The sequence below is a fragment of the Dermacentor andersoni genome, chromosome 3 (genome assembly GCF_023375885.2).
Source record: "Dermacentor andersoni chromosome 3, qqDerAnde1_hic_scaffold, whole genome shotgun sequence".
Lineage (NCBI taxonomy): Eukaryota > Metazoa > Arthropoda > Arachnida > Ixodida > Ixodidae > Dermacentor > Dermacentor andersoni.
In genome coordinates, this window is record NC_092816.1 from 77,959,065 (window position 1) to 77,984,536 (window position 25,472).

The 25,472-nt window shown below is 42.6% G+C and overlaps 2 protein-coding genes across 4 annotated transcripts in view; both read left to right on the plus strand.

Moving 5' to 3' along the window:
- Positions 1–76: 76 nt before the first annotated feature.
- Gos28 (golgi SNAP receptor complex member Gos28) lies at positions 77–16,657 on the plus strand. Of its 3 annotated transcripts, none has more exons than XM_072287231.1 (8): positions 77–185; positions 1,570–1,675; positions 3,838–3,916; positions 6,445–6,638; positions 7,356–7,427; positions 9,617–9,646; positions 12,384–12,466; positions 16,263–16,657. In XM_072287231.1, exons 1-8 carry the CDS (start codon positions 155–157, stop codon positions 16,385–16,387), a joined length of 720 nt encoding a protein of 239 aa, XP_072143332.1. In that variant the 5' UTR covers positions 77–154; the 3' UTR covers positions 16,388–16,657. The 3 variants fall into 3 exon arrangements, with proteins under 3 accessions (XP_072143332.1, XP_054917516.1, XP_072143333.1); XM_055061541.2 differs by having other exon boundaries at positions 16,285–16,657; XM_072287232.1 differs by having other exon boundaries at positions 3,865–3,916.
- Positions 16,658–17,306: 649 nt separating this feature from the next.
- Arl6IP1 (ADP-ribosylation factor-like 6 interacting protein 1) overlaps positions 17,307–25,472 on the plus strand; it is a 33,805-nt gene continuing 25,639 nt past the window's right edge. The window contains exons 1-2 of the mRNA XM_050191781.3: positions 17,307–17,449; positions 22,025–22,155. Of these exons, the coding sequence (XP_050047738.1) occupies positions 17,417–17,449; positions 22,025–22,155 (164 nt within the window). The 5' untranslated portion in view covers positions 17,307–17,416. The remainder of the gene's footprint in view (positions 17,450–22,024; positions 22,156–25,472) is intronic.

Genomic DNA, 25,472 nt, shown 5'->3' on the forward strand with positions numbered 1-25,472 from the left:
GCAAGCTCTCTCTTCTTTATTTTGATATTTTACAGGCTCTATATTGTGATACTACGTATGGCGTTATATAAAATTCAATTCACTTTTCTTTTGACCCGCTGTCAGCGAAACTAGCGAAACCTTGCGAACGAATCATGCTGCTTTTGATCTGTTGATGATGGCGTCCGCTGGTTATGCGTTGGAAGGTATGTTATTGCATCCAATTGTTCTCGCCGACAGCGCGCTAATTGCGTTTTGTCGCCGCGAAAGACACGTAATGCCATCGGCTTCGTGCCAGCGGCGTACTTGTCGAGCTTTAAATTGAATATCGCGGGGATGACATTGTCGACTAGCCGTCGAAGTAGGCTCGCGAATCCACAGCATACGTGTTTAGTTGCCAATGTGTTGGCAGCAGTAATTAAGACAGGGAAGAGCCATTCGTGAAACCGCGCCCCGTTTGCGCTTTGCCAAGGCACACTGCTCGCCTCTGATTCCACCCGAGTAGACGCGCTGCTCGAACTGGCCATTCTTCCTATCGCGAACGAAGCAAACAATCGTAGTGTTTCGTTTTCCGCGTTTTGACGTGTGGGACTTGAGTAACGCGATGACTCTCGCGTTACGTTGCATTTTGCTCGTCTTAAAAGAATGAGCCTTTACTCACTGCACTGAATAGGCTACGGCTTTGTTGATTTGCATGCGATGACCCGGCGTTTTTCTTTTCCCGAAAAATGGCAATTACAGCATGTGGTCGCACCTAAACCTATGTTCGTTTTCGAGTCGTGCTCCCGAAACTATCATCTGCTCTTTGGCAGCTGGCACCGTAACCGGCGCTAGAATTCTATTATGTCAGACATGCGAAGGCTGCTTCCTTGCGCTGCTTCCTTGTTCGGCTGTTGCACTTCGGCTATGTTCGTGCCGTTCAGATACAGCAAAATACGGTTCTGAAGATAGATGTTCTTTATCGACGCCTCCTAGCGACATAAGCAAAACGAACTGAATCAGTGTCAGTCATTTCTTGTCAGTGTTCGCACTTGTACTCTTTCTCTCTTCCTTAACCGAGGCAGCAAGTCGAGAGATCGAAATTAGGTACTTGAAATGTGTGCGGCTCAGAGGAAGCGAATCTGTTTCCTCTAGTTGCTGTAGACTCGCACATATATGCATGCAACGTAATTGGCAGGCGTTTGTTTTTTCTGCACGGAGTGCACAGCACACTCAACTGTAGGTACATTTTAATTTTGATAGCTTGTAGTCATGGCAGTGTTATGTACTCCCAGTAGAAAAAATAACAAAATGCCCTGAGACTGACTTATTAAGTGAGGTACACTTTTACTCATTCATATCAATTCGCAGTACAGATTAAATGCACAACATTGTTGCTCTTTGTATGAATTAGGCCTCCTGAAATGTAAGCGATAGCTTGCTCTTATTGATTTGTGATTGTAAATATACTCATTACACTTACCTTTTACTCTCATCTGTATTTTGCCTTTGTGTGCTGTACTGAATGCTTCACAGTAAACGTCACATCTATCACTGCAAACATCCATCTTGCATGTTTGGCTAAGCGTTTCTTTGTACGTAAATCTTTAGATTTGCGGAAACAAGCACGCCACCTCGAAAATGAAATCGACCTCAAGCTTGTCTCCTTCAGCAAGCTGGGCACTGGCTTTGGTTCCAGAGAGCTCAAGAATGAAAGGTGAGGTTGCTATGTCTTTTTTCAATTCTATTTGTTAAGAAAAACATAGTACAAAAGCACGAAATATCGGCATTTGATTTGGGAGTACCCTCTGTCAACGTGCATTGCACTTGAAGGTGTTCTGCCTCGGGCAGATGAGGCAGAACACCTACAAGTGCCTGTTGCATTAAATGATATCAAATTTCCAGGCCGTTACAATGAGGGCCATTATAACTGCTTGGGTCACATTTGTGGCTATGCAGCATAGAGTCTGTGTTGAGTCAAGAAATGTTGATGGACCTGTGCGAAAGGTGCAGTGACAGTCATGTGACCTTCAAGCGCAGCAGCAGTGTGATTTGGTCAGTGCAAACCAAACCACGTAACTGCACTGTCAGGTGTCAAGCACTTGCTGTCAACCAGTGTCCTTCCTTTCATGTTCACACCTGCAGGAATGGTGCGTTTTGTACTAGAGGGCAAAACTGGGCTTATTGGTTTCGGAATGTCACGGTGAACGGCGCAGACAACAGGACAAGAAAGAACATGTGCACTTACTATCAACTGATAGTTTTAAAAGCATTTGGAATGGTGCAGAATATGTAACATTGTTATTGGGAAGAACATGACATAAGAAAACTAAGGCACGTGGAGGGCAGTTGATGGTGAAAATGCACAGCATTACTTGGCAGGCATTGTCACTACTACAGCTAGTAAAATGCACATTGTGGTATTAAGTGCAGTTACCAGACAAGGCATTGTTGCTCAACCTGGCCCTCTGGTTTCAATGTATAGCATGGCTTCTCACAAAGCAGCAGCTGGTGCCTGTTCTGTGCAGCTGATTATGTAGTGCAGAAGTGAACGAACAAGCTGGAATTTAATTCCGGAGGGGTTACATGCTCTTAAATTAGGGTACTTGATCGTAGGTGCATGACATTAGGCGCTGGAGTAACACAATTTTTTTATATTCCTTCGTCACTGTTAAAATGCTCTGCAGGTGTCTGCACTCGCCAACATGGCAACATGCAAATGGTTTGTGTGACAATTGCGTATTACTTCTGCATATGTCTATATCTTGCACCACCGCTTCTCTTTTCTTGTTTTTGTTTGTGTTTTTTTTCCCCTCGATGTAGAACTTTGGCACTCATAGCCTTGTTATTGATGGAACACTAAAACACAAGCTTGTTGGAAAACACAAAAGAAGGGAGGGAGGGGTGCTAAATCAGTTTAAAGTGTTATTTCAAAAATATTCTCATTTAATTTCGCAACGTGATGTTGACTATTTGAAGACAAAACGAAAGGCAACCTCCAACTTCTTGAATTTAGTGCGAAAACCTCAATGCTGGTATTTCAGATTTGTGATGTCGTGGATTTCAAAGTATCTTCTCATGTTTGAGTCGTCATGGCAGTAAAAGTTCTCAAAACTTGCTAAGTTTAGTCGTTGGCTCCTTAAAAAAAATGCATTGTAGGCCGTCTTTGCCGTTAAAAATTCACTAGGCCTTAGCAGATGCCGCCACAATCCCTGATGTCACGGCAAGCTGTTGTGTTAAATTCAAGGCGACTGGACCATCCGTGTTCCATGTGCTGCGACTTACCTAGCCTCCTCTCATTATAAGAACGGCTGTTTTTGTATTGTAGAAGCATAATTTGCTAACATAGCACAGTGCATTTTTCTCTTCAGTGACATATTAAAGTGCAAGAATGGATAAATATATTGTTTAGCATAACTTGTTAGTGCTGTAAATGTATGTACTTGGCCTTTGTATCTCTTGATCACTGGTACACGTGGTTTTAAAGTGAAGCTATATTCTGATGCAAGAAAGCCACTTGTTGCTCCGTCGTGCAGCTTCATGTCCTCTCAGGGCATTAGCAGCGGTCGAGTTGGCAGTTTTTCTTCTTTTTGCATTTTTCTTTCTTTACACATCTTATGCCATCATACACACCTGTTTTCATGTCTCTGCATGTAGTCTCATTACTAACAATGATGATTTGAGGAACTCTCTCATGCGTGAAAGTGACCTGTGTATTTTTCGCTTTTTCCTGTTAATCTTTAACAATACATGAATTCTCATCACAGGATGTTAAAGGAAGAAGGTATGGTATTCAGAAATATGTGATGACATTTGTTATTTTTTTTAAGTGTTTTCATGTACCTGAGTACTTTTGCTTTATTTTTCTAATTTGTATAGCCTTGACACTGCGCCATTGCTTGGCAGGGACCACATGTTCGAGACAATGACTTTGGAAATAGAGCAACTGCTATCCAAGGCAAGAAAAGTTTCTTACTTTCTTTTTTTTCTTTTAATGTTTTGTTTATTTTGCTGTGTATACATATTTGTGAAATTTGGCACTATAGGGATTCTTTTTTCCTTTCCGGAAATAGGATCTAATTATATTCATCTGTAAATGTAATTTGAATTACTTTTGTGAGTGCCTTTCATTGTCGTGTTTCTTTTTTTTCTTTCGTTTCATCTCCTGGTGAGTATGGCTATGTGGCGAATGTGTTGCAAGAAATGCATGCATGGTATCTCCACTCATGGTGTCTTGCATATTGTGCAACCTCTAAATGAGCATAAATATTGCTACAGTAGTGGCATTGGGGCATATCTTATTGTCGTGCTACATTTTGAACATTCAGGTAAACCGACAAGACCAAAGATAGGGCAACAAGCTTTGTATGAGTAGTGTTAAAGGTACTCTAAAGGCAAACATTAAGTCAAGCTTAAGTGATAGATTAGTAGTGCTCGAGAATCTCTTAAGGCATCAATATTATTGCAAACAGAGCCTTAAAGGGCCCCTCACCAGGCCCCATAGCAAATTTTGGTCATACGCTGAAAGTTGTTACATGTCTACTAGGGAGCGTTCTGCAGCAAAATTTTCAAATTGACTCATTAATAGCCGAGATAGAAATATTTCAACGCCGCGAATCCATGATTTCAGCAGGCGAGCTCCACTGCCAAGCAAGATGCGCTCTCCACTTGCCCCGTCTAGCCTCCACAAGCGAAATTCCTTTCCTCCATTCTGCCATACCGAACCTCGAGGATCGCGTGACGCATGCCTCACAGGCCCTGCCTTAATTTTTTTTTTTTTCTTCGGCGCTATGCACTTCTGCCGACAGCGTCGCGTGCGAGCTGCGCGGCGGAATCGTTCGCGCAGCGCACGATTTTGCGCGCTGTGCACAAGGACACACGATTAGCAGTATAATTCAGTGCTACACAAATACTGAGGCAGAACAAGCGGATCGCAGAGCATGTTCACGCGTTCGAACATGGTAAAAAATGGCATAGTTTCAGTACATGTGCACGGGACTGCATGACCGTGGGATAAGCAGACGAAGAGGAAGTATATCTCTCTTGCTCCGGTGCAAAGTAAAACAAAAAGCACGCAGCCATTCAATTTGTGCGTTTTATTATTTCTCTAAACTTCAGTTCATCAATTCAAGCAACAGATCACACAAATAAGGGATAGTGCCTTGAATAATTCTTGGAAGTCGCATGTCACCACGAGTGACACCACACTGCGGACCCGAGTACGTAGGTGTAGGGACGCGAGTACGTCACCCTCCGGCTTGGAGTGCAGCGGCTGCAAGGAGAAGAAAGAACGGGGTTCGGATTGAAATTTCAGACCTTTCCACAGCTCGTAGCGATGCAATTCTTTACAAACACGATCGTTGGTGCGCATTGTGTGCTCTGTGCTTGTACAGCGATGTATGCTTGTTCCACTCCTGCCTTGGCTACCAAATGGTGGCTGGCAGTATTGAATAAATAAATAAATAAACGTCTATTAAATAATTCAAAGACTGTAAGGCGACAAATATGGTTTCTCTCCACAGTAGATTGCAGACCACTCTAGTGACTGATGTCTGATTTTAAGAGTTATAGGTAAATCATAAGACTTTCTTTTGTACTTTTCTACTTCTTAATGTTACACTTAGTAATAAGATCCTATATTGTCACTGCATATTCCAACATTGGACGAATAAGTGCTTTATGCTAGCATGTGAAGAGGCTAAGTAGACTACTTTAACAAGCACTTTAGAAGAAAGAGTTTACGAAGGCAGTTTCCGGTAATTGTCAGTTTGCTTGTTCCAAGTTAGAACATTTGTTATTCATAATACAAAATATTTGGGTTCAGTTAACTTCAATAGAGATGTTATTAATGCCTTGCTGATAACATATAGGGTTCTTTAGTGTTGTTTTCATATAGGCTCTTTTATGGTAATTAATTTACATTTGCCATTATGGGAGCTGTGACTGTGCCAGTTCAGCCATGATCTGTAGTACACATGGTTTTGACTAAACTTTGTCCTGGTTTCAAATGGCTTTGTGACTTCGCTATTCTTGATCATAGTCAATAAAAGTAGTATTGCATTATAAGTGCAGCAATTCGCAATTGTTATGCATATCCTCAGAGACTTAATGCTTTCATGCATTCAGAAAAATGTGATTGCTTAGAAATTTAGAAAGATAAAATATAATAAATAATGCCGCCAGAACTAATTTGTAGCCACAGCCACAAAGATTAGGCAAACCGATGTATTATCCATCACTCTCATGGTAGCTAAACAATCACAGTGCTGCATTTACCTTTAGTTGTCTTAGTGGGAAACTCAGAGTGGACGTATTCAAAGAAATGGTATCACATATTAAAAAAAAAAAAAAAAGGCACCCTGTGCAGTGTGGCAGGTTGTAATCTTTAGTTTGTAACTTGGTGAGACCCACTCTTGTGGCTTACTCAGTGCCATGCATCTTCCTTCCGCTCACCCTCCACTGTGGTCTTCCTTTGCCGCTCTGCAGCTGGGTGAGGTCAACGACCAGATGAGTCAGGTGCAGACAACGAGCGGGCCCCCCAGTGCCACGGTGCTGCACACCCTGCAGCGCCACCGGGACATCCTGCAGGACTACGTGCGTGAGTTCCACAAGACACGCACCAACGTCCAGGCCCACCGGGAGAGGGACCTGCTCCTCGGGTCCGTGCGCAAGGACATGGAGTAGGTGGTGCCCCCGCTTCGCTTCCACTGAAGCAGATTTTTCCAACTCTTGCATGTATCTTATACAGTTTGCTTAGCCCAGTACCTCTCAAATGGACTCCAGAATGTTATTTCTGGTGCCCATTTCTTGCCCTTCACTATGCAGAACTAGCTTTTGGCACAGTGAACACAGTGAATAGCACCACTAATGGAATTTTCATCTGCAGCATGTGAAGCATACAACATTCCAGAAGAGAAATGCTAGGTTCACGGTGTGATCAGCATCTTCTGGCGTGCTTTTGAAACTTCGCACAATGAGGAAAGATTGTCGAGATAAACCAGCAGCTGCTAGACAGTGTGCTCAGAGCAGTCTTGTTTTGCCCTGCCTTGTTTTGAAATATGACTGGAAATTAAAAAAATGGCACATGTCTTATTTTGCTTGTCTGGTTCGCTGCTTCAGTGTAACACGTCACAAATGCTGAAACATCTTTGTGCATGAGATAATTTCTCTGGCCAGTCTGTCACATATTATGAATGATGCTTATTGTGATTCATAATGAAAGACGGAAGCTGTGCTGGTAGATTGTTTTGTCATCATGTAGGCTCTGTAAGGAAAAAAAAAAAAGGAAAGCTATATTTGATGGCAATGTGCTGTTTTCTGTGCTACATTGCACAGCATATTTTCTCTTGGTTGACTGGTGAGCTATATTTGTTGCATTATCTCCTTTTTCGTTTCAGTTCCTATAAGAACTCATCAAGTCTCAATCGGCGGTCAGAGGGCTACCTAAAAGAACACGAGCACCTGAAAAAGTAAGTGTGTGATAGCAAGTTCTTAGCTTCTTTTCCTACGGCAGGAGAAAAATCAACGAAAATTCCCAATTTGAAAAGGCAGACATAAAAAAACACGTCAACGTTTGCGAAATTCTTATCATCTGTGTTCTCTCCATGTTCTCCATGCAGGCCTTTTCCAAGCTTGAATTCTTATCCTGTGTTTTGACCTAATATATTTGCTTAAGACTTGTCCACTGACAAAATTTAATGCAGAAGATAACAGCGTCATGGTCATAACACGATCTAACAATTCTCAGTACAGTTGTATCTGTGCTCTTAAAGTTGGGCCTCGGCATTCTCGGCCAAGGGCAGTCGTTTACTCTAACGCACACCCCAGCAGGACCAGCTGCACTAGCGGCACGGAGTAAATGGTGTGGCCATGCCAGGGCAGGTGTGTTTGTGCTTCGAGGTCATGTGGATGAGCACCACTGTGTTAGATTGGGCCGTTGAACCCAAGCACCTTCGATAGGCACTGCTGCTGCAGTCGAACTTCATTATAATGATCTCACAACTGACACGAAAGTATCTCGTTAAATTGCATGTTCGTTATAAGCTTGGACGCTGATTGTCAGTAGAAAATGACTCGTGAATTTTGTGTTTACTTTGCCATTGTTATTACTACGTTCAACTTATGTGTAGGCTGATGCCTCCCATGGAAAGACTGGCTTTCTTGCAAAGCTCATTTGCTTGGTCTCATTGAAAAAGATCCGGCAGCACTGCGAAAGGGATCACAAGCGATCTTTGATTGCCATTAACTCCGCTATTGCTGCACACATTGAAGTACTTTTTTTCCATCAAAGTATTTCTGAAATAGCTTGTTATAATGTCAAATGCATTTCTCGGCTTCGATCACAGTGGTTAAGCCTCTAGGCTTAAAGGGCCCCTTGCCAGACCCCATAGCAAATTTTGGTCATACGCTGGAAGTTGTTACGTTTGTGTGTTTTATTATTTCTCTAAACTTCAATTCGTCAATTCAAGCAACAGATTGCACAGATAACAGATGTTGGCTTGGATAATTCTCGAAGTCGCGTGTCACCACGAGCGACGTCGCACTACAGACACGACTACGTAGGCGCAGGGGCATCACGTCACCGTCCGGCTTGGAGCGTGGCGGCCGCGAGGAGAAGGAAAAAGGGTGTTCGGTTTGAAATGTCAGATCTTTTCGCGGCGCGTAGCGATGTAATACTTTGCAGACACGATCGTTATTGCGCAATGTATGCTCTGCACTTGTCAGCTCAATATGGCCAGATCTGGTGAGGGGCCCTTTAAGCAGACTTCAAGTGAAGCCGTAGCATACATCACTTCAGAAACCACCGAACCATCACTTCAGAACACTTTCTTTCTCACTGTATCAATTCGCATAAAAATGAAGACATGCTGCTATTCGAAGTGTCTAGACTGTGTGCTGTGTAATGCGGTCAAGCCTTCTCACATGCAGTGCCACAGTGGTGAGGTGTGAGCTCCGAGTCGAGCCTGCCTTGCACTGCTGCTCGTGTTTGTGCTACACATTTGACAGTGGTCGTCGCTTGTAAAAGATAAAATTAAGGCATCAATTTATGCTACCGGCTGTTGTTTTGTACGAAGGACAAAGTAACCGATGTTTCTGGCATCGGCGGCAGTGATGCGATCGGACCAGCCGGGCGGTGTTGCGCATTTTGTGCAGGCCATTGATATATATATATGCGCACCAGGCCGGTGCAGATATGCCCTAGTACAGGGAAACTGCCATTTGTCAGCAACCAGCATCTGGAAAACAACAGACAAAAGGGCACTGTGCCACATGGTTGCAGGATTACTATGTAAACCCATTTTTCTATAGTTACTTATTTTAATTTCAATGTTTTTCTCATTTTTGCAATAGCGTATGGGTTAGGCAATGGCATGTGCAAAGTTTCGCTATCTCACAACATACCATGACCCTAATTTTGGATAGAATAAATGGCGGATATAATGAACCTTGTTCTTCACGGTCCGTTGTAAGGGGCATCAACTGTATAGTTTTATAAGGGAGTACAAAAGTGGGCTTGTTGGCTTGTGGATAGCATAGTGATAAATTCATATGACGGACAGATGAATAGCATGTGTGCCGATTTCTATCATTTTTGGACATACTGTCTAAGCTGTTCGCCATACTGCCATTTTCTAACAACTGTTCCCTTCCTTTTCAGTTCAGATCGGATGGTGCATGACCAGATAAAGTAAGCACGACATTCAATGGGCACTTTCTTATTCGAAGTTTTCCATTTTTCAATCATGGGTTTGCACATTTTTTGTTGCACTTCTCTGCGCTGCACGTTAGCCCAACGAACAATGTTACATCAATGTGATCACCCTATTGAACATGTGCTTTGGCATATCTTTCCTAAGCTGTTAATGTAAAGTCTCTGTGATTGAAAAATAGTAATTCAAACTGTTTACAAAAGAATACTGCACGATTGATGTTGTGCGAGGTAAGAAGTATACGTGTGCTATTGCTGTTCATTTCATTTTCGGTTGATATTGTTGAATTTCACAATGTGAAATGTTATAAATGTTGTGTGTGGAATTACGTGTTATATTCTATGTGTAGAACTACGCATTATTTGACAGGATTCGGTGTACCTTCAGCATGTGGACTTGTATGCAGTATAGCTTCGTTGATACAATATTGTTGCCTACAATATTCCAGTGCTAATGCTCGCGATCAATTGCACAAAAAATAACCCTTAAGAGGTACACTTACTTTTTACCGTTTCGTATGTTGCCGGAAAACACGATTTTTCTTCACCAATATTCAGCACATCACCAAACTGCGATCACATAGTACGTTCAGTTGCTAGATCCCATGTAAAAATATCACGATTGCGATACTTCCTAATGCGAATTCTGAGCACAGCTGTTTAAGTGTTATGAATGTGCCATATATATTGTGGCAAAGAACGTGATTCAGAACATCGGGGTGCTCTTGGCAGTGGAGCTGAGCCTATGCTTGGGCAGCCTGTGCAGCAGCATCAGCAGACGAAGCATCCCCACTGGTTGCATCACTCATTGTTCAGAAATAAAGCATGAACACGGGAACATGTGGCTCGCTGGAAGCGCATTTTCCAGCAGCAGCGGCACAGGCGAAGTAGCACATTCGCAGTGGGTTAGAAGCCCATGCCAGCACTTCGTTTCCATACATGGTATCGGAGGACGTGCTCATCGCATGCCTCATCACCTCCTCTCCGCCCTTTCACCATACTTTCCTCATCGTGCTTCCGCTGCACCCTGCTCCACCGCTTTCCTCATTGCACTCTCTTTGCTATCTCCGTCTTTCATCCCCTACTGCGCTCCGCATTCGCTTTCTCATTTTCTCTGTCCTCGTTCGCTCGGTTACGCTGACGCTCAATGTAAGAGCTGCGCTCTAATAGAAAATGTGCAAGGCACTTGATCAAGAACAGTGTATAGCTGCCCGCTGCGGCAGCTTCATCGCAACACTCACCCGCCCGTCTCACGTGTGAACGCCAGCACGCACTCAGTTTCTTATTCCGGTACCAGCAAATCTCCTCTGGGGTCATTGCACGCTGCATTCATGGCTATTGCTGCTAACCCTATTGCGATGAGCATTCATAAAAATGCGCTAAACATGAGGACGAAAGGAACACGGACGACAGTACAGGTGCTGATCAGTGCCCTTCCTGTCGTATGTGTTTCTTTTTGTCTTCGTATTTAGCCCGTTTTTATGAACACTGTCGAGATAAACCAACTCACCCAAATCAAGGTATTGCGATAAGCAATATATTGCCTATCTATTTCACAGCGCGTGGTACCGTGGGAAGCATGCTGCCTATTGATAGGCGATAACCCAAACACACTACGGTTCCCTGCTGCAGACTGCGATCATATACGTTTTCTGGCCGCTAGATCTCATTTAAACAAGAAAATGCGTGAGGCCTGCACAATTGAGAGCGGTAGCCGCCCGCCTGTCTCACATGAAAATGCCGACAACGTGCACTCAGTTTCTTATTCCGACACCAGCAAACCTCCTCTCGAGCTGTCGCACGCAGCATTCACAGCTATTATTGCCACCAAACCTATTGCGATAAGCATCTTCACTTATCTGTGTTACAGAATGTGGGGCATAGTGCCATTGGTAGCGTACTGCACGCTTTTAGTAGGCAATAATCCAAACAGCCATGGCGGCCGCATTTCGATGGGGGCGAAATGCGAAAACACCCGTGTACTTAGATTTAGGTGCACGTTAAAGAACCCTAGGTGGTCGAAATTTCCGGAGTCCTCCACTACGGCGTGCCTCATAATCAGAAAGTGGTTTTGGCATGTTAAACCCCATAATTTAATTTTTTTTTTAATAATCCAAACGCACAGTCGTTCTCCGCTGCAGGCGGTGCAATGTGAGTGTCACAATTCGGCATCCAGCTTCGCCCTCCAGCTCGATTTTGTTTCAGTTTCCTGTCACCATCTTAAAACACATATGCAATAGGAAAACAACAAACCCTGCCTTGGGCCACGGAGGCCCCATCAGCTCGACGCACATCTCATGCACAACGATTCGTGCATTGTTTTACATTACGTAGATGTCAACTACAGTTCAATCTGTCAAATTTTTTAGTCACTTTGGATCGCATGTTTTTTCGGTTAGTACATTTTTTCTCGGGTTTATTCCAAAGCATATGAACAAGGTTCTACTGTATATGTTTTATATTGCTGTATTTGCTCTCTGGCCTTTACACAGTGGCCAAAAAACCTTTTGTATGAACTTGCATTCACTTATTAGTTTGCACTTCTCCCATTTCCATTCAGAAACAGACCAGAATGTAAATTGTTTTCATAGGTTTGTTTCATCATTAATCTCACTTCAAAGCTTCTGCAATACTGGAGGACCGCTAGCCAGGTGTAACTGTTGTGAGATGCAGATTAGTGCTATGGAGCTTAATAGGTGGCGTATTTCTGTTTCAGCATCGCCATTCGAACAAAGGATGAGCTGCTGAGTCAGCGCAATGCCCTTAAGGCCATTCAGACCAAGATGACCACTCTAGCCAGTATCCTTTGGCTGCAGTTGTGAAGTTTCTTTTCACTTTTGCTTTGGTGTGTTATCTGCTGCCACTGCGGCACTTGCCTGCATTTTTGTATGCATTAACACTAATCATGGTCATGGTACACAGCAAACCCCCATTGACTCGAAGCCTTGGAGTATCTTGAAATGTTGGCTAAGATGAAAAATTCTAATGATCCAGAATTGGCTCCCACACAAGTACCGTGTACGGTTGAACCTCTTTTAAACGAAGTTGCATCCGACATGAAAACTTTCATTTTATTCTATATTTATTATAAGTTTACACTCATTACGCGATGACATCAAGAAAAGTTTGATATTTGCTTCCTTATATTAATGTTCGTTATTCTGACCAGTGTGTTGAACTGAAAAAGAAATACCTGTTCCGGTTCACGTTCAGCACACTACAGTTTCATTCTGGTTCAGTTAAAACTCGGAGAAAAAAAATTTGACTGTTTGCAAACTAGTTTGGTGCAAAGCATTTTATTCTGCCACGTGGTGATATGCTGTGCGGTGCTATCGACTTGTCCGCAAGGTGCATGGGCAAGTTACGCAGATACAAGGCAATTTTCGTGCACATATTGAAGATGGAGGTTATTAGTGAGAATCCCTGCATCAGCATAATGTCTGCATAACTTCCACATTTGTTATTTGGACAGCAACCAAGTCGGCAGTTAATTTTCGCTTTGCTTCAGGTTTTTCCTACAGGACTGGTGGTGAGCGAACTGTGGCATGTGATCTGTGGTGTCAAAGATGACGCAAATTCACTTTGTGTTACATAAATTGCGTAGTCTTGTACTGGAGAAAGGCGGCCAGAGAAGTCAAATGAACGCACAATATTCCCCACAAATAATTTATAGAACTCGAAGAGCTTTGTACTCTGCTTCGCTAAGGACCAAGCGTTTATTGGACCATGGCACCTAACAAAAGCAGACTTCACTGGCCATTTACAGCTACAGTTACTGCTCAGTGAGAAGGTGATGGCATTGATTAGCTACCACAGTGTTATGGTTACAAAAAGTCATGCACCTGAACTCGTTGACCTATTGGCTGAATGTGGAGCATCACCAGAAATGTTGTTTTCGCGGAGCCTCTGAAACAACTTCTCAGCCATGAAACACAACTGGCATGACTGACTTCAGAAGTGGAAGTGTCTCTGTTGAGGTGGGCGGATATACTTACCAACACATTCCCGTCTATCCCCATTCTTGCAGGCAACGCAACTCTTGAATCATAATAATCTATTAGTAGGATGTGCTGATTGAAGAAGTAGTTATTCGAACAATCATGCGAACTGTCAAGTGCCCATTGTTGCCTTATATGCTTGAACCATTGCATGCCGAACCGGTAACCATTTTGTTTGGTTCAGGTTCTGTTTGGGTTCAGTTCCACCCAGAATTGCAGTTTGGGCATGGTTTTCAGTTCAAGTTCAGTTCAACGCCCCGATTCACACGTTTTACTGTATCTTTCACCCCCTTATCTTTGGATAACTCGAAACTTTGACTGAGCAGCAAAGGACACTTCTGTTCGGAAACCCTTGCACTGAACAAACCTTAATGCCTAACTTGCAGAATTTGTTTGTATAACACACAATCAGAGAAAGAAAGAAATATGTTGGGATCTTGGTTTTACAACTTCAAACCAATGGAGGTGTTACAAGTGTGATGATCACTTAGTATCAGTAAGAATTGTGCGGTAATCTCATTTATTCACTACATTTCAATAGCAGTAATGGTGTTTGCTATTGCCTGCAACTTTACAGGCAGTGTTTGCTGATAGTCATTGTTGGGCATTTCACTCTCAGCTAGCTTGCATAGACTGGCTATAGCAGAAAATGCGAGTTTTACTGCCACAAAGAAATTTTACGTATTATGGCAACTTCATCCCAATGATAACTTCTGGAGATGCTTTCACATTCATGACATTCCGTGTAGTTAGTGCCAGTTGCACTGGTGTCTACAAGCAACAGCCTTCTTGACTTAGTGCCAGAAGCGCTATCGCCAGTTCCTGGCACTTAGCTGTGAGGATGCCGACACATCCAGCACTAGTCGCATAATAATACGGTCCCAGGTTGCCACATCTAAAGTGGCCTATTAGATTACTCGCCAACTCCACTGATTGGTATCAAATAGGTTTGTGTTGCATTGCATGTTTCTAAGGCACACATTAGGTGGGATGATATGAATGCTATGCTTGGGAATTGGAGTGAACAATTTGAAATCCACCGTCAAAATGCACAGGAGCCCAAATAGAGAAATGAAAGCATGCTTTGTCAATGTGAAACTACAAACGAGCACTCCAGGTTGACCACTGGAGTTCAACGTACGTTTAGGCTGTCCGTGCAAGTCCTGTATTCACTGTATAATCGCAGCAGCCATTGTCCAAATTATATTGGTCATTTTCCATTTCATGTGTTTGTTGATATGGCTGGAAATATTTGATTTATTAATTGTGGGTGTTTTAAGAAATCTTTGCAAGCAAACGAAATCACTTTGGGATTTTTTTTAACAAGTATACAATGAGCAGCAAATATAATTAATGCACTGTGAATGTGATGCCTCTTTTGTTTTTACTGTTGAAAAGATCTAAGCTTGCTCTGCTAGTCTTTCACTGAGCCTTGAAGAAGACATGTTGCCTGTGTGCTTTAAGGCCCTTGTTGAGCAATAGAAAAAAAAACAGTCATGTTTATATTAAATATTTGAGTGAATACGTTATAATTTACATTTTGGCATGCAATGCATATTGGCCCCTGTCTTTGAGTGTGTGCAAGGACAACAGTTCAAAGTCAGCAACTGCACGAGGCCTCATCATTCATGACAATGGACTGAAAGTAACATTCAAATCAAAAGCAACCAATGCATGAACATCATGAATACTGAGGAACAAGCTCATTTATATACATTTAAAGAAATGGCCCTCATAAGTACTACGACGTAGGCATGAAGTGCTTTAGCTTTTTCTTTATCATTGACAAGTTCAGATAGTGATTGAATTCAGATAGTGATGTCTGAAAGTACCTGCACCCTTTCCCTCATTCCTGTTTCACCAAAGAGCCATGGGTATTAGTAAATAAATGCTTTATTCACTTCACCCTTCACAAATTTTTGCCCATTTTCGTAGTGTCATTAATGGGCTTTATCCTGAGATGCATTTAGTGCACTTTACAAGTGGCACTAGCCCTTTTCTACCTGTATTGGCCCAGATAAAATGATTGCTTTGTTAGTAGGGCATGTCTCAGACTCTAGGGGTTGAAAGCTGGGTGCCTGAATTGATCAGTAAGGAAAGGTTTGATTTGTTGCAAACCTGACTTACAGCGCGTACATAGACAAGGGGACAGAAAGAATGACGAAGACAAGCCCTTGTCTATGCATGCACTGTAAGTGAAGTTTGCAATGGAATTTCAGTTAACCCGCACTCAAACCCTGCTTCAGTAGATTAGTTGCACTTGACCAGTGACTACAACAGTCTGCAACATGGGGATTGCAATATTTGCTGAAATCCACACGTCACCTGTGAGCAAGAAAAAAAAAGAAAAAACTAAAACACTGCGGTCAAGGTTGAGCTGCTTTGCTTTAGTTGTCATGTGCCAAGTCGAGGTGAGTGATTAGATCGATCATAGTTTGTACATAGTTGGGTGAGTGAGAATTTCATGCTGGATATGTTTTAATGAGATCAATAAAATAAACACTTAACAACTTGTAAGGAATATGCCAATGGTGACAGCGAGAGTTCCAGGTTCGGTATGACTGCATGGTAAAGTTGATTCCTTAACAACACTGACGACCGCTTTCCCATGATCAACAGCCTGGTGCAAAGGATCAACCTACGCAAGCGGCGGGACTCCATCATACTGGGCCTAGTCATTGGGACCTGCACAGTGCTGCTGTTGCTGTACGTTACCCGCTGAAAGTCGTGGCTGCTGTCACTGGCGATTGTCAACCGCATGTAGCTTCCCGTGCCCAAGCTCCTCCTAGAAACTCGAGTGGGTTTTTAATTAAAACAAAGGTCATGGTTGGTTGACCCCCTCCCCTCCCTCCCATCCATGTTGACTGTAAGATATATATTATACGCCTGTACATAATGGACCTTTATGCTGCTGGTGAAAAGAAAGAGGCATTGCACGGCTGTAACTCGCGTTTGTTGTTTTCTAAGCGGGAATAAAGTATTTTGATTCATATGCTGGTCGTATGTATCCTTACTGTGTATGAATGAAACTTCGGCGAAACTGCGATGAGATGTCAGAGATACGTGTGTCCGTAGAATTGTGCACACCAGTGGCGTGGCCAGAAATTTTTTTCGGGGGCGAGAGCAGGCCCCATGCCATAGCGGCTATGCCCATGCTAATAGAAGTGTGGGAAGAGGGGTTTGTCGTGCCCCCCCCCCCCTACGGCTACGCCACTGGTGGGCTCGGCCAGAAAATGTGGATCTGTGCCCGCATGTGCACACAAAAATTTACACTCTTTGAAGCTTACGTTCATTTCATGTAAGACCTCGCACTCTACTTTTCTGTTACGAACGCTGAGATGCGCTTGCAGTCTGTGATCGAAAAGTGCCGGGAGCGCAGCGTTAAAAAAAAAGGCACGGAAGATAAATTACGATTGAAATATGCTGCTTGTAGTAAAATGCCATAGCTGGCGTTGACAGCAGAAGTGCAGCTACCATAATGTAGGAAACTATTCCAGGCCAATGGTATCATAGAGTTTCCTACAAAATTTTTGTAGGAAACTCCATGAATGGTATAACTTGGAAACCAGCAGCTGTAAACTGTCTTCTTTGTAGCGCCCTCTGGGGACAACGACGCGACAGCCCCCTGGGAAATAAGGCTTGCCTTAATCCTCGATCAGCTTTTTGTAAGGAGCGGGCGATACCGTCGGAACCCATTTATAGACTCACGAGCTTGCTATTGCAGTTGTTTTATTCAGTCCTAAGAGGAGCCATGGATAATGCAAAGTACACCTCTCAAGAACAGGTAAGCGCGCATGCAAACGTTCCTTCGTAGACCGCACCTCCGAGCGAACTGCGGGTACAAAGATGAGTCAGTCCGCTTGGGATCAACAACAGTGAATAACAAAAACGAGAGGGAAAGGATATGCGCGTTGAAATTGTTTTTCTCTTGAGTGCCGTCACTTCGTATGTTTGTGGGGTTCTGTTGCTGTGCTGGCGCTCGAAAATAGTCCATTACGATTCGCTACTAGTGAAAAGTAGTCTTCTACTGTGTTCTAATTGGCACGCACTTTCTAGTAGTGCACTGTAAAAATTGATTACATTGACCTAGCGTGTTGTGTGCGGTGAAGTCGTGGACGTCCTTGTAGAGCGACCTAGCTATTCCTATTGTCTGCCTGCAATTTGCGCGCGAAATCTGATCCTGGAAAGGTGACATTCCCGCACGGCTCGGCTTTGTGCGCTCATGACCCGCAGAGAAGCCCGGCAACGCAATCGCGTTTGGTGATTGCATACATTCATCATCCAAAGAAATGCTGTGACATATGTGGCGCTGATTTGTGACACTTTCTGAAAACAGCCTTAAAAATTATTTCACGTCGTTAGGTCCTTGTTCATGAGATAAATGCAATGTTAGTGTGAGTACTGCGGTGCAGCATGGTAATGAAACCCCAAGAACGCAGTCAACTTGACGCGCCACGAAAGAAATGACGGATTTCGTTCATCATAATGTGCGTTGTTGTGGCTGAGCCGATTAAAATTTTACATGATTAGTACATATTTAGCATCACTGGTCGGGGAGAGCAGGAAAAACATGCTGTCAATGAAAATCATTAATATTAAATGCCGTGCAACCTGTCCATACCTACTTAGGCCTGTTACAGCTCCTTACTGGAAAGAAAAAGAAAATATTTGCATCACAGGTCTAATGAGAGCGCATCCCCCAGAGTGGGTTGCACCATTTCACTGAGGAACAAGAACGAGAAGTATCCTAAAATGTGAGCGATACAATATGATAACTAGGTATTTCGTGGCGACCAGAACGAGTGGTTGTGATTGGAATTTGCTTGTACAGTTGTAGGCGCAGTGCCCGAAATGTTTAGTAGGCACTAATATGAACTAGCCAACTGCCAATTGATAAAATGTTGGTATGAATGCTATGTGTGTGTTTCATCAAATAAATGGCTTTCAGATGGTGTGAATGGCTTTTTATTGAAAAAATACGCCTCTGTTACTCCTGACAGAATTCTCTCATAATTTATCCTTGAGCTGTTCTGTAACTAGTAACAACATTTAATTTCATCTTGAAGCCCTTGACGAAATATGTCTTCAAAATCTAAAACTGTGCATTCTGTTTGTCACAATTAACTGGGAGATATCTTGAGTAGCCTGTTTTATGACCACACATTTGTAGTTTATGATTGCCATCATAAGCAGTGTTGTGCGTATGTGCTACTTTGCTTTCTTTATTTTCTGTACAAAAGAAAAGCATGAGAATAAATATGAGCAGCTCATCGTAGAAAGTCTTTGTTTACACCTTGGCCATTCAGCAGTTGCCAACAGTGGGAATAATTGTTCTTTGGTAGCTTAAAACAGCTTACACCCAGGGTAAATAAATAAATAAAAAGCTTGGTTACGTCTGCATGGAAGTGCACCATGGGCTTCCTTTGGGAGTTACCCTGAGCAAGCAAGAACAATAGAACCGGTTTTCTTGGGTATAAAATAGCTTTTTTTTTTTTCAGTTTCAACATTTTTCTAATGGCCCTTGCTTAGGCCACTGAGCCATCCTTATCATTTAAGTTTATTCTCTCTGTCCCTCTCTCTCCGTCTCCCTCTCTCTGTGCCTCCCAAATGTAGACAATGCAAGTGAGTGTTAGCAACAGTAAAAATGGCTTCGAAGACACACCAAGCAGAAAGAGTGGACAAAACAGATTTGATTCTTTTAAATGCTTAACTTTTGCCACAGGTGGAGACACTGTTGCATATGCAGTATTTAAATTGTGAAAATTAAACAAAGCATGCCACACATGCCAAAATTTTACATACTGTTTCAAGGCAGGAATAATGCAATGATTACACTTGAGCTGCTTTCCTTTTCTTGCATCGTTAGTAGTCAGAGTGACGCTTCGCATACTTTACACTGGCTCTGTATTTACACTGATTCACACAAGTGTGCTGACCATGTGTACATAAACACTGGTAACAGTTGTTTTATATAGCCCCAAGCAAATGTCACTGAACAAAGTACATTTTGCCATCAGGGAATGTGCTTGGCCTTAGGCACAGGCACACTGTTGTTTGCATGCGCGCTTTTGCATCAGCTGCCTGGCTGGAAGCGTACGGCGTGTCATTAAGAAGCTGCCCCACTTTAAGCCAGGTTTGCAGGTGCATTGCAGTTGCTAAGTTTGAACACCTCAGACCGCCTGCACTGGCACGCACGCTGTTTAAAAGGTCCCCCATCTCCATTGGCAGCTCTCCAAGAGCCAAGTAGGAAGGGGCTTCTTTAGTGTTTTGCTCCATGCTTGCTGGCTCATGTGTGAAAAAAAAAATTTGTTTTTCTTATTTTTCTGCTGTTATTTCTTTTTTGTATGCTTGTGCATTTAGCTTTTGTGTTTGTGTGGAGAAGAATGTTTATTCTTAGTCTCCTTTTTTTTTTTTTTTTTGCTAGCTCAAATCGCGATTTGTGGCATAGTGATCTTTTTACGTGGTGCCTTGCAGCAGAAGCTTGTTCTGTCGCGAAGTGTGATAGCATCTTCTTATCAAAATATTGCAAGTTTCTTGTTGTGCCATTTTTGGCACACCTTAACCTTTCTTTCTTTCTTTCTTTCTTTCTTTCTTTCTTTCTTTTATTTTTTTCTTTTCAAACTCTGCAGAGGGTCGACTTTAAAGAGAAGGTTGATGGCAGTACAGCTCTCTCTCTCTCTCTCTCTCTCTCTCTCTCTTTAATCATGACAATGGGGCTTCTGTTTCTTATTGCTACCCAAGGTGTTAAACCTTAGGCAGGAATTCTAGCAGACAAGTACATTACTGAACTCATCTTTATGACGTTCTTAAACATCTTTCTTTTTCCTGTCTTGCTATTTTAGTAAAAAGCACTTCTGACACTTAGAGTGCACTGGGAGCTCACCATTGCACATATCACGCATCTTGGAAATGTCTGGCTTAATGTTACTAACAGCTATAACTGCAGCCAACATGTGGCTGCTGTGTGCATGCTTCGCATTGAGTTTCTGCTATTTGCACTGCGATACCACTTGTGTTTCCTGTTCTTGCCACTCTGTATTTCCTGTCCTGCAAAAAAAAAAAAAAAAATTCATTTCAACATGTTGACTAACGTAGGGAAATTAGAAGCATATTATATTTAACGACGGCATAGAACTGGCCTCATGCTCAAGCCGGACGAAAGGACACTTGCATAAAGCTTTTTTTTATATGAGATTCAGGCTGAACTAACATGGAGATCAAATGCTGCGAAAGGGGGTGTGCATGCTCAAGCTGGTGGTGTACGAATGCTCATGACTGAATCAGCCTGCTGCTGTCCCATTATTTTCTGGTATTTAACCGTATCACCCTTTATTCTCACTATTGTCAAAGAGGATCTCGCTGCCCTGGACACAATGAGTGCAGATGAAGGTGTCTGCTTGCTTAGTATGTTGCTGTGAACTTGCTTGGCAATGTTAGTAGTCAGCAACAGTAGGATGCCCCATTGTAGGAACATTAGAGGGAAAAATATTTTGGGCTGTGTTAGGAAATTGCCCTTTTACAGTACCAAAAAAATTGGCACTCTTGAGACTTGATCAGCTGGAAAAGACACAAGAATAGACAGTTGGCAACACCGTCTTGTAGTTCCTGCACCATCTCGCCTTCCTGTCGTACAATTTGGCAGCGCCTGCTCACACCTGCTCACGCCTAGTTCATTTTTTATTGGCAAAGATTAATAACGTTGTATGCTGAAAAAGCTAAAGACTGAACTTGGCAAGCTTAAAAAAAAATTTATTGAGCCCCAAAAGACCAAATACGAAAAAAAAAAGCTTTTAAATTTGTGACGTCACACTGACATGCCGACACTGGGGTTCTCGTGTGAAATTCAAAAGATGAAACATTAACTCTCTTTTTTCCTTCTAATAGTCAGCGTATTACCGTAGAATAGGTAGTGACCAAATCCACGCCTCAGCAATGGTTCTCACTGAGTAACAAAAACCAATCTCGAAGGCTATGCTTTTGCTGAGTGCACGCACCGGAACCAATGGCAGAGCCAGAAACATAACATGGACGTCATGTTTTGGACCCCACCTGTCAATGAATATAATGTTTCAAAAGAATGCTTTATCAGTGTAAACTGGATTAGTGCATCTATTTAGCGTCTCTATAAAAGGTCATCCTGGCAAGGTGGCTTCCAATGTATTAGGATTGCAAATTGGGCATGTTGGTAATGATCAATCTTTAACAGCACTGCCTATTGCAGGGACATGCAAAGAGAATGCGTAACACGTCCTGTGTTCTTTTGCTTGTTCCTGTCGTAAGTGATGCTATTGAAGATGGGTCGCTCCCAGGTTAGCGTGTCGGGGTGCATGTAACGATAGGTGGACACCTTCAAACGCAGGAGCAGGCCAAGAAGCTTAGGCTCAAGTTGGAAGGATGGCGGGAGGTGGTGCTTCCCCTCAACTCTGTCCTGCTCTGGAGCCAACCCTACTACCCTGCGTGCATCTTTGGTGCTGTCACCACTGTCTTCGTGTGAGCTTCCATTGTTCACTTATGACTACAAGCAACATCTTGTGGGATCTACCCTTTTGTTTCAAGTTTTCTTGTTCAACTGCCTAGTATTCTTCCTCCTTTCTTTATTTTGTTTCTTTTATGATATGTCAAATGACAGTACGTAAGGGAGCGGTTACACCAGAAAGTTATTAATAATGAATTTTCATTGTTCAGAAAATGTTGATAGATCTAAGTGAGAACTATTCTATACATATGGGAACAATCTAGAACAAAATACTAGCACAAGGAAAACACGTAGAACAAGCCTAAGAATTAACAGTATTTAATATGAAAAAAAATAGTACAAGTCAAATTTTTTCCTAATCGTAAAACATTACCTAATATATGTTCATTAATGTGCTTTGTTTTTCAGTAGTGGCTAGGTTTTGTGAAGGTGATTTCAATCATTGGATATACATGGCAGATTTGAATGTAAAAAGATTATAGTTCTGCAATGCCGAATACCAACTTTATGAACGTCATCAAATGTTTGATACATACTCAATGGTGTGCAGGCAGAATGAATTGCTTGCACAGGTCATGGTAATCCTGCTACCTGTGAAAAAGCCCTGAGATATAAATGCGAACAGCATTTGTTGCCCACTTCAGCCATCTTAAGCCTATCCATCTATCGAGCTTCTTACAAAGAACTAGTTGCTCAAGTTGTCTACCAGCTTGGGTTTCTTGATATGTGCTCCTTTTTGTGAAGCTGTCTGGGTTGTTTCATTATTGTCATTCCAGCTTTGTGGTCAGGAGTCTTTGTAGTGCTGTCATTTTCACGCCATCTATGACGACCCAGTGGCATAAGCTAATAGCTAGGGCCACTAGAAATGTAGTCGTGGTGCCATCATGGCTATCATATATCATTCCAGCTTTGTCATCCGAGTCATCATGTTATTCTTGTCACACAGTCATCATGCACTCGTCACACTACCTTCAGGATGCCTTCATAGTAATTTCATTGTTGTCATTCCAGCTTTGTCATGTCATTGTTGTCATACAGGCTTCACAATACAGTTGCCGTCATGCCACTGTCACCATACACTCATCGCCATCCCGTTGTCCTAGTACCGTTGTCATGCCATTGACATCATTGCGTCGTCGTCACCCATTCATTGTCATACTGCTGTTTGGATGCCGTCGTGATTGTAGCATCGTCGACGTTCTAGCTTGGTCATCTGACTCTCGTCATGCCGTCGTCATCACATCATTGTCTCCGCTCAGTTGTCACCATACCATTGTCATCATGGCGTGATTGTCACGTTATCATATTATCATTGGGATCACTTCAGTAACGTCATCCTCTTGTCATCATACCGCCTTCACGGTTCCATCAACGTCAATCCTTCTTTGTCATACTACCATAATCATGCTGTCCGCATTCAGTCGTGATTATCCAGCTGTTGTCATGTTATTGTCATCATTGCGTTGCGGTCAGACAGTCGCTATCACGCAGCCGTTGTCATACTGTTGTCATGGTCGTGCAATCGTCGTCCCTCTAGCTCTCGTCATGCAGTCTTTGTGATGCAGTTGTTGTCATGCCAGTGTCGTCACACTCATCATAATCCCATTGGCCTCATATTGTTGTCATGCCATCATCATCACAGTCATGCACAGTCATGCATTTGTTCTCAAACTGTTATTATGGTGTCATGTCTTCGTCATCATACCATTGTTGCCATGACATTGTCATCACATTGTTATCATCATCTCTTCAGTAACGTCATCCCATTGTCATTATGCCGCCTTCGTTGATGCATCGACATTATTCCTTCTCTTAATTCTATCGTAATCATGCTTTCGTCATTAAATTGTGATTATGAACTGTTGCATGTATTTGCTATCATACTGTTGTCGTCATGTCGTCGCGCCATCGCCATCATTCCTTCATCGTCGCGCTATCATTTTCATCCCATTATCGTCATGACATCTTCATTATGCCATTGTCATGATTTAGGAATCATTAAATCGATGTCATTTCATTGTCATCACGCGGCCATAGTCATGGGCAACGTTGGCAAGCAAATGCCATAGCAAAGTGGGATAATAGTGGAGTATGTCGCATACAGCCGAAGCAACAGAAGCCCCAAAATGACTACTACAGATGTTAAGTAAATGTGACTTCAGAAGTATGGTTCGCTGCTGCATTGCTCGAATGCTAATTGCATTACCATCAACAGTCGTGGTAAGATGAGTGCTGCCGTAACTTTTTATGGCAGTTAGCTAGGCTTATTGGGCTAAGGCTTGATTTCACTTGTTATTCTTGCAGCACGTTTGCAATGCTTACAGATCTTCAAAACAGAACATTTCATGAAGTGCGAAAACAGTGCAAGTGCCAGTTCTATTTCATGTTGTGTTCTGTCTCAAGTGCTGTAACAATATTGCAGAATTCAAGTGTTTGCTGTATGTCATATGTTTGTCATTTCATTGCTTACAAAAGCCTTGCTCTTCGAAATAGGGACACTTTGGACATTTTGCAACATTATTCTATCACTTTAGCTTGATCAATGCTTGCCTTTGCTGTCTTTAAGAAGTGTCGTCTGTTTTTAAGGCAATTTGGCACTCACATTTTGAAGAGCAATGCAGGTGTGTTTTTATGAACAGAGGCTTTTGGTTGAAAGATAAATTTTTTCCTTTCGGTCAGAGTCAAGAATCCTGTAAAATATTGATTTTAGGCTATAGGCTTAATATAGCAGATATCTCGACTTTCTTGCCATTTATGCATTCTCAATAATTTAGCTGTCAGGTTTATTACCAATAGGCTCCACTGCAGCTTAACAATTAGGGGCCTTTTTCTGGGCACCTGTCTGGAATTTACAAAATTCTTCAACAATAAGCAACACACTGACAAGCCTATTATTTACAGGATTTGCATGCACATTGCTTTGCTTCCTCCCAGATTGACGCATTTGAAGAAGAAAGTAGATGTCGTGCTTTACATGCAGTTAATGACAGGGACTGTAAGTGATTCGATTTTAGCCTGCTACATGTCGGCCAGGGAGAGGGGGTTAATGATGGACAGGCTGCTTGGCTTTCCCATCTCCTCACGCTCGCCTACACCAACCTTGCATCAAGGTTTCTTCTTACACACTGTCGCCTCTTCTGCTCAGCATAATGGGATCAAATATGATAAAACAAAGACTAATTTGAAACACTGCAAAGTTTCTAGGCATTGTGTTCAACTGTCCTTGTGCACTGTACAGTCACTGACAAAATTGTATGGACCAAGGAATCGGAGAAAAAGCTTAATATCTCAGCTGCTGCTAGTATATATGAACAACATAGTGGTGTCCAGT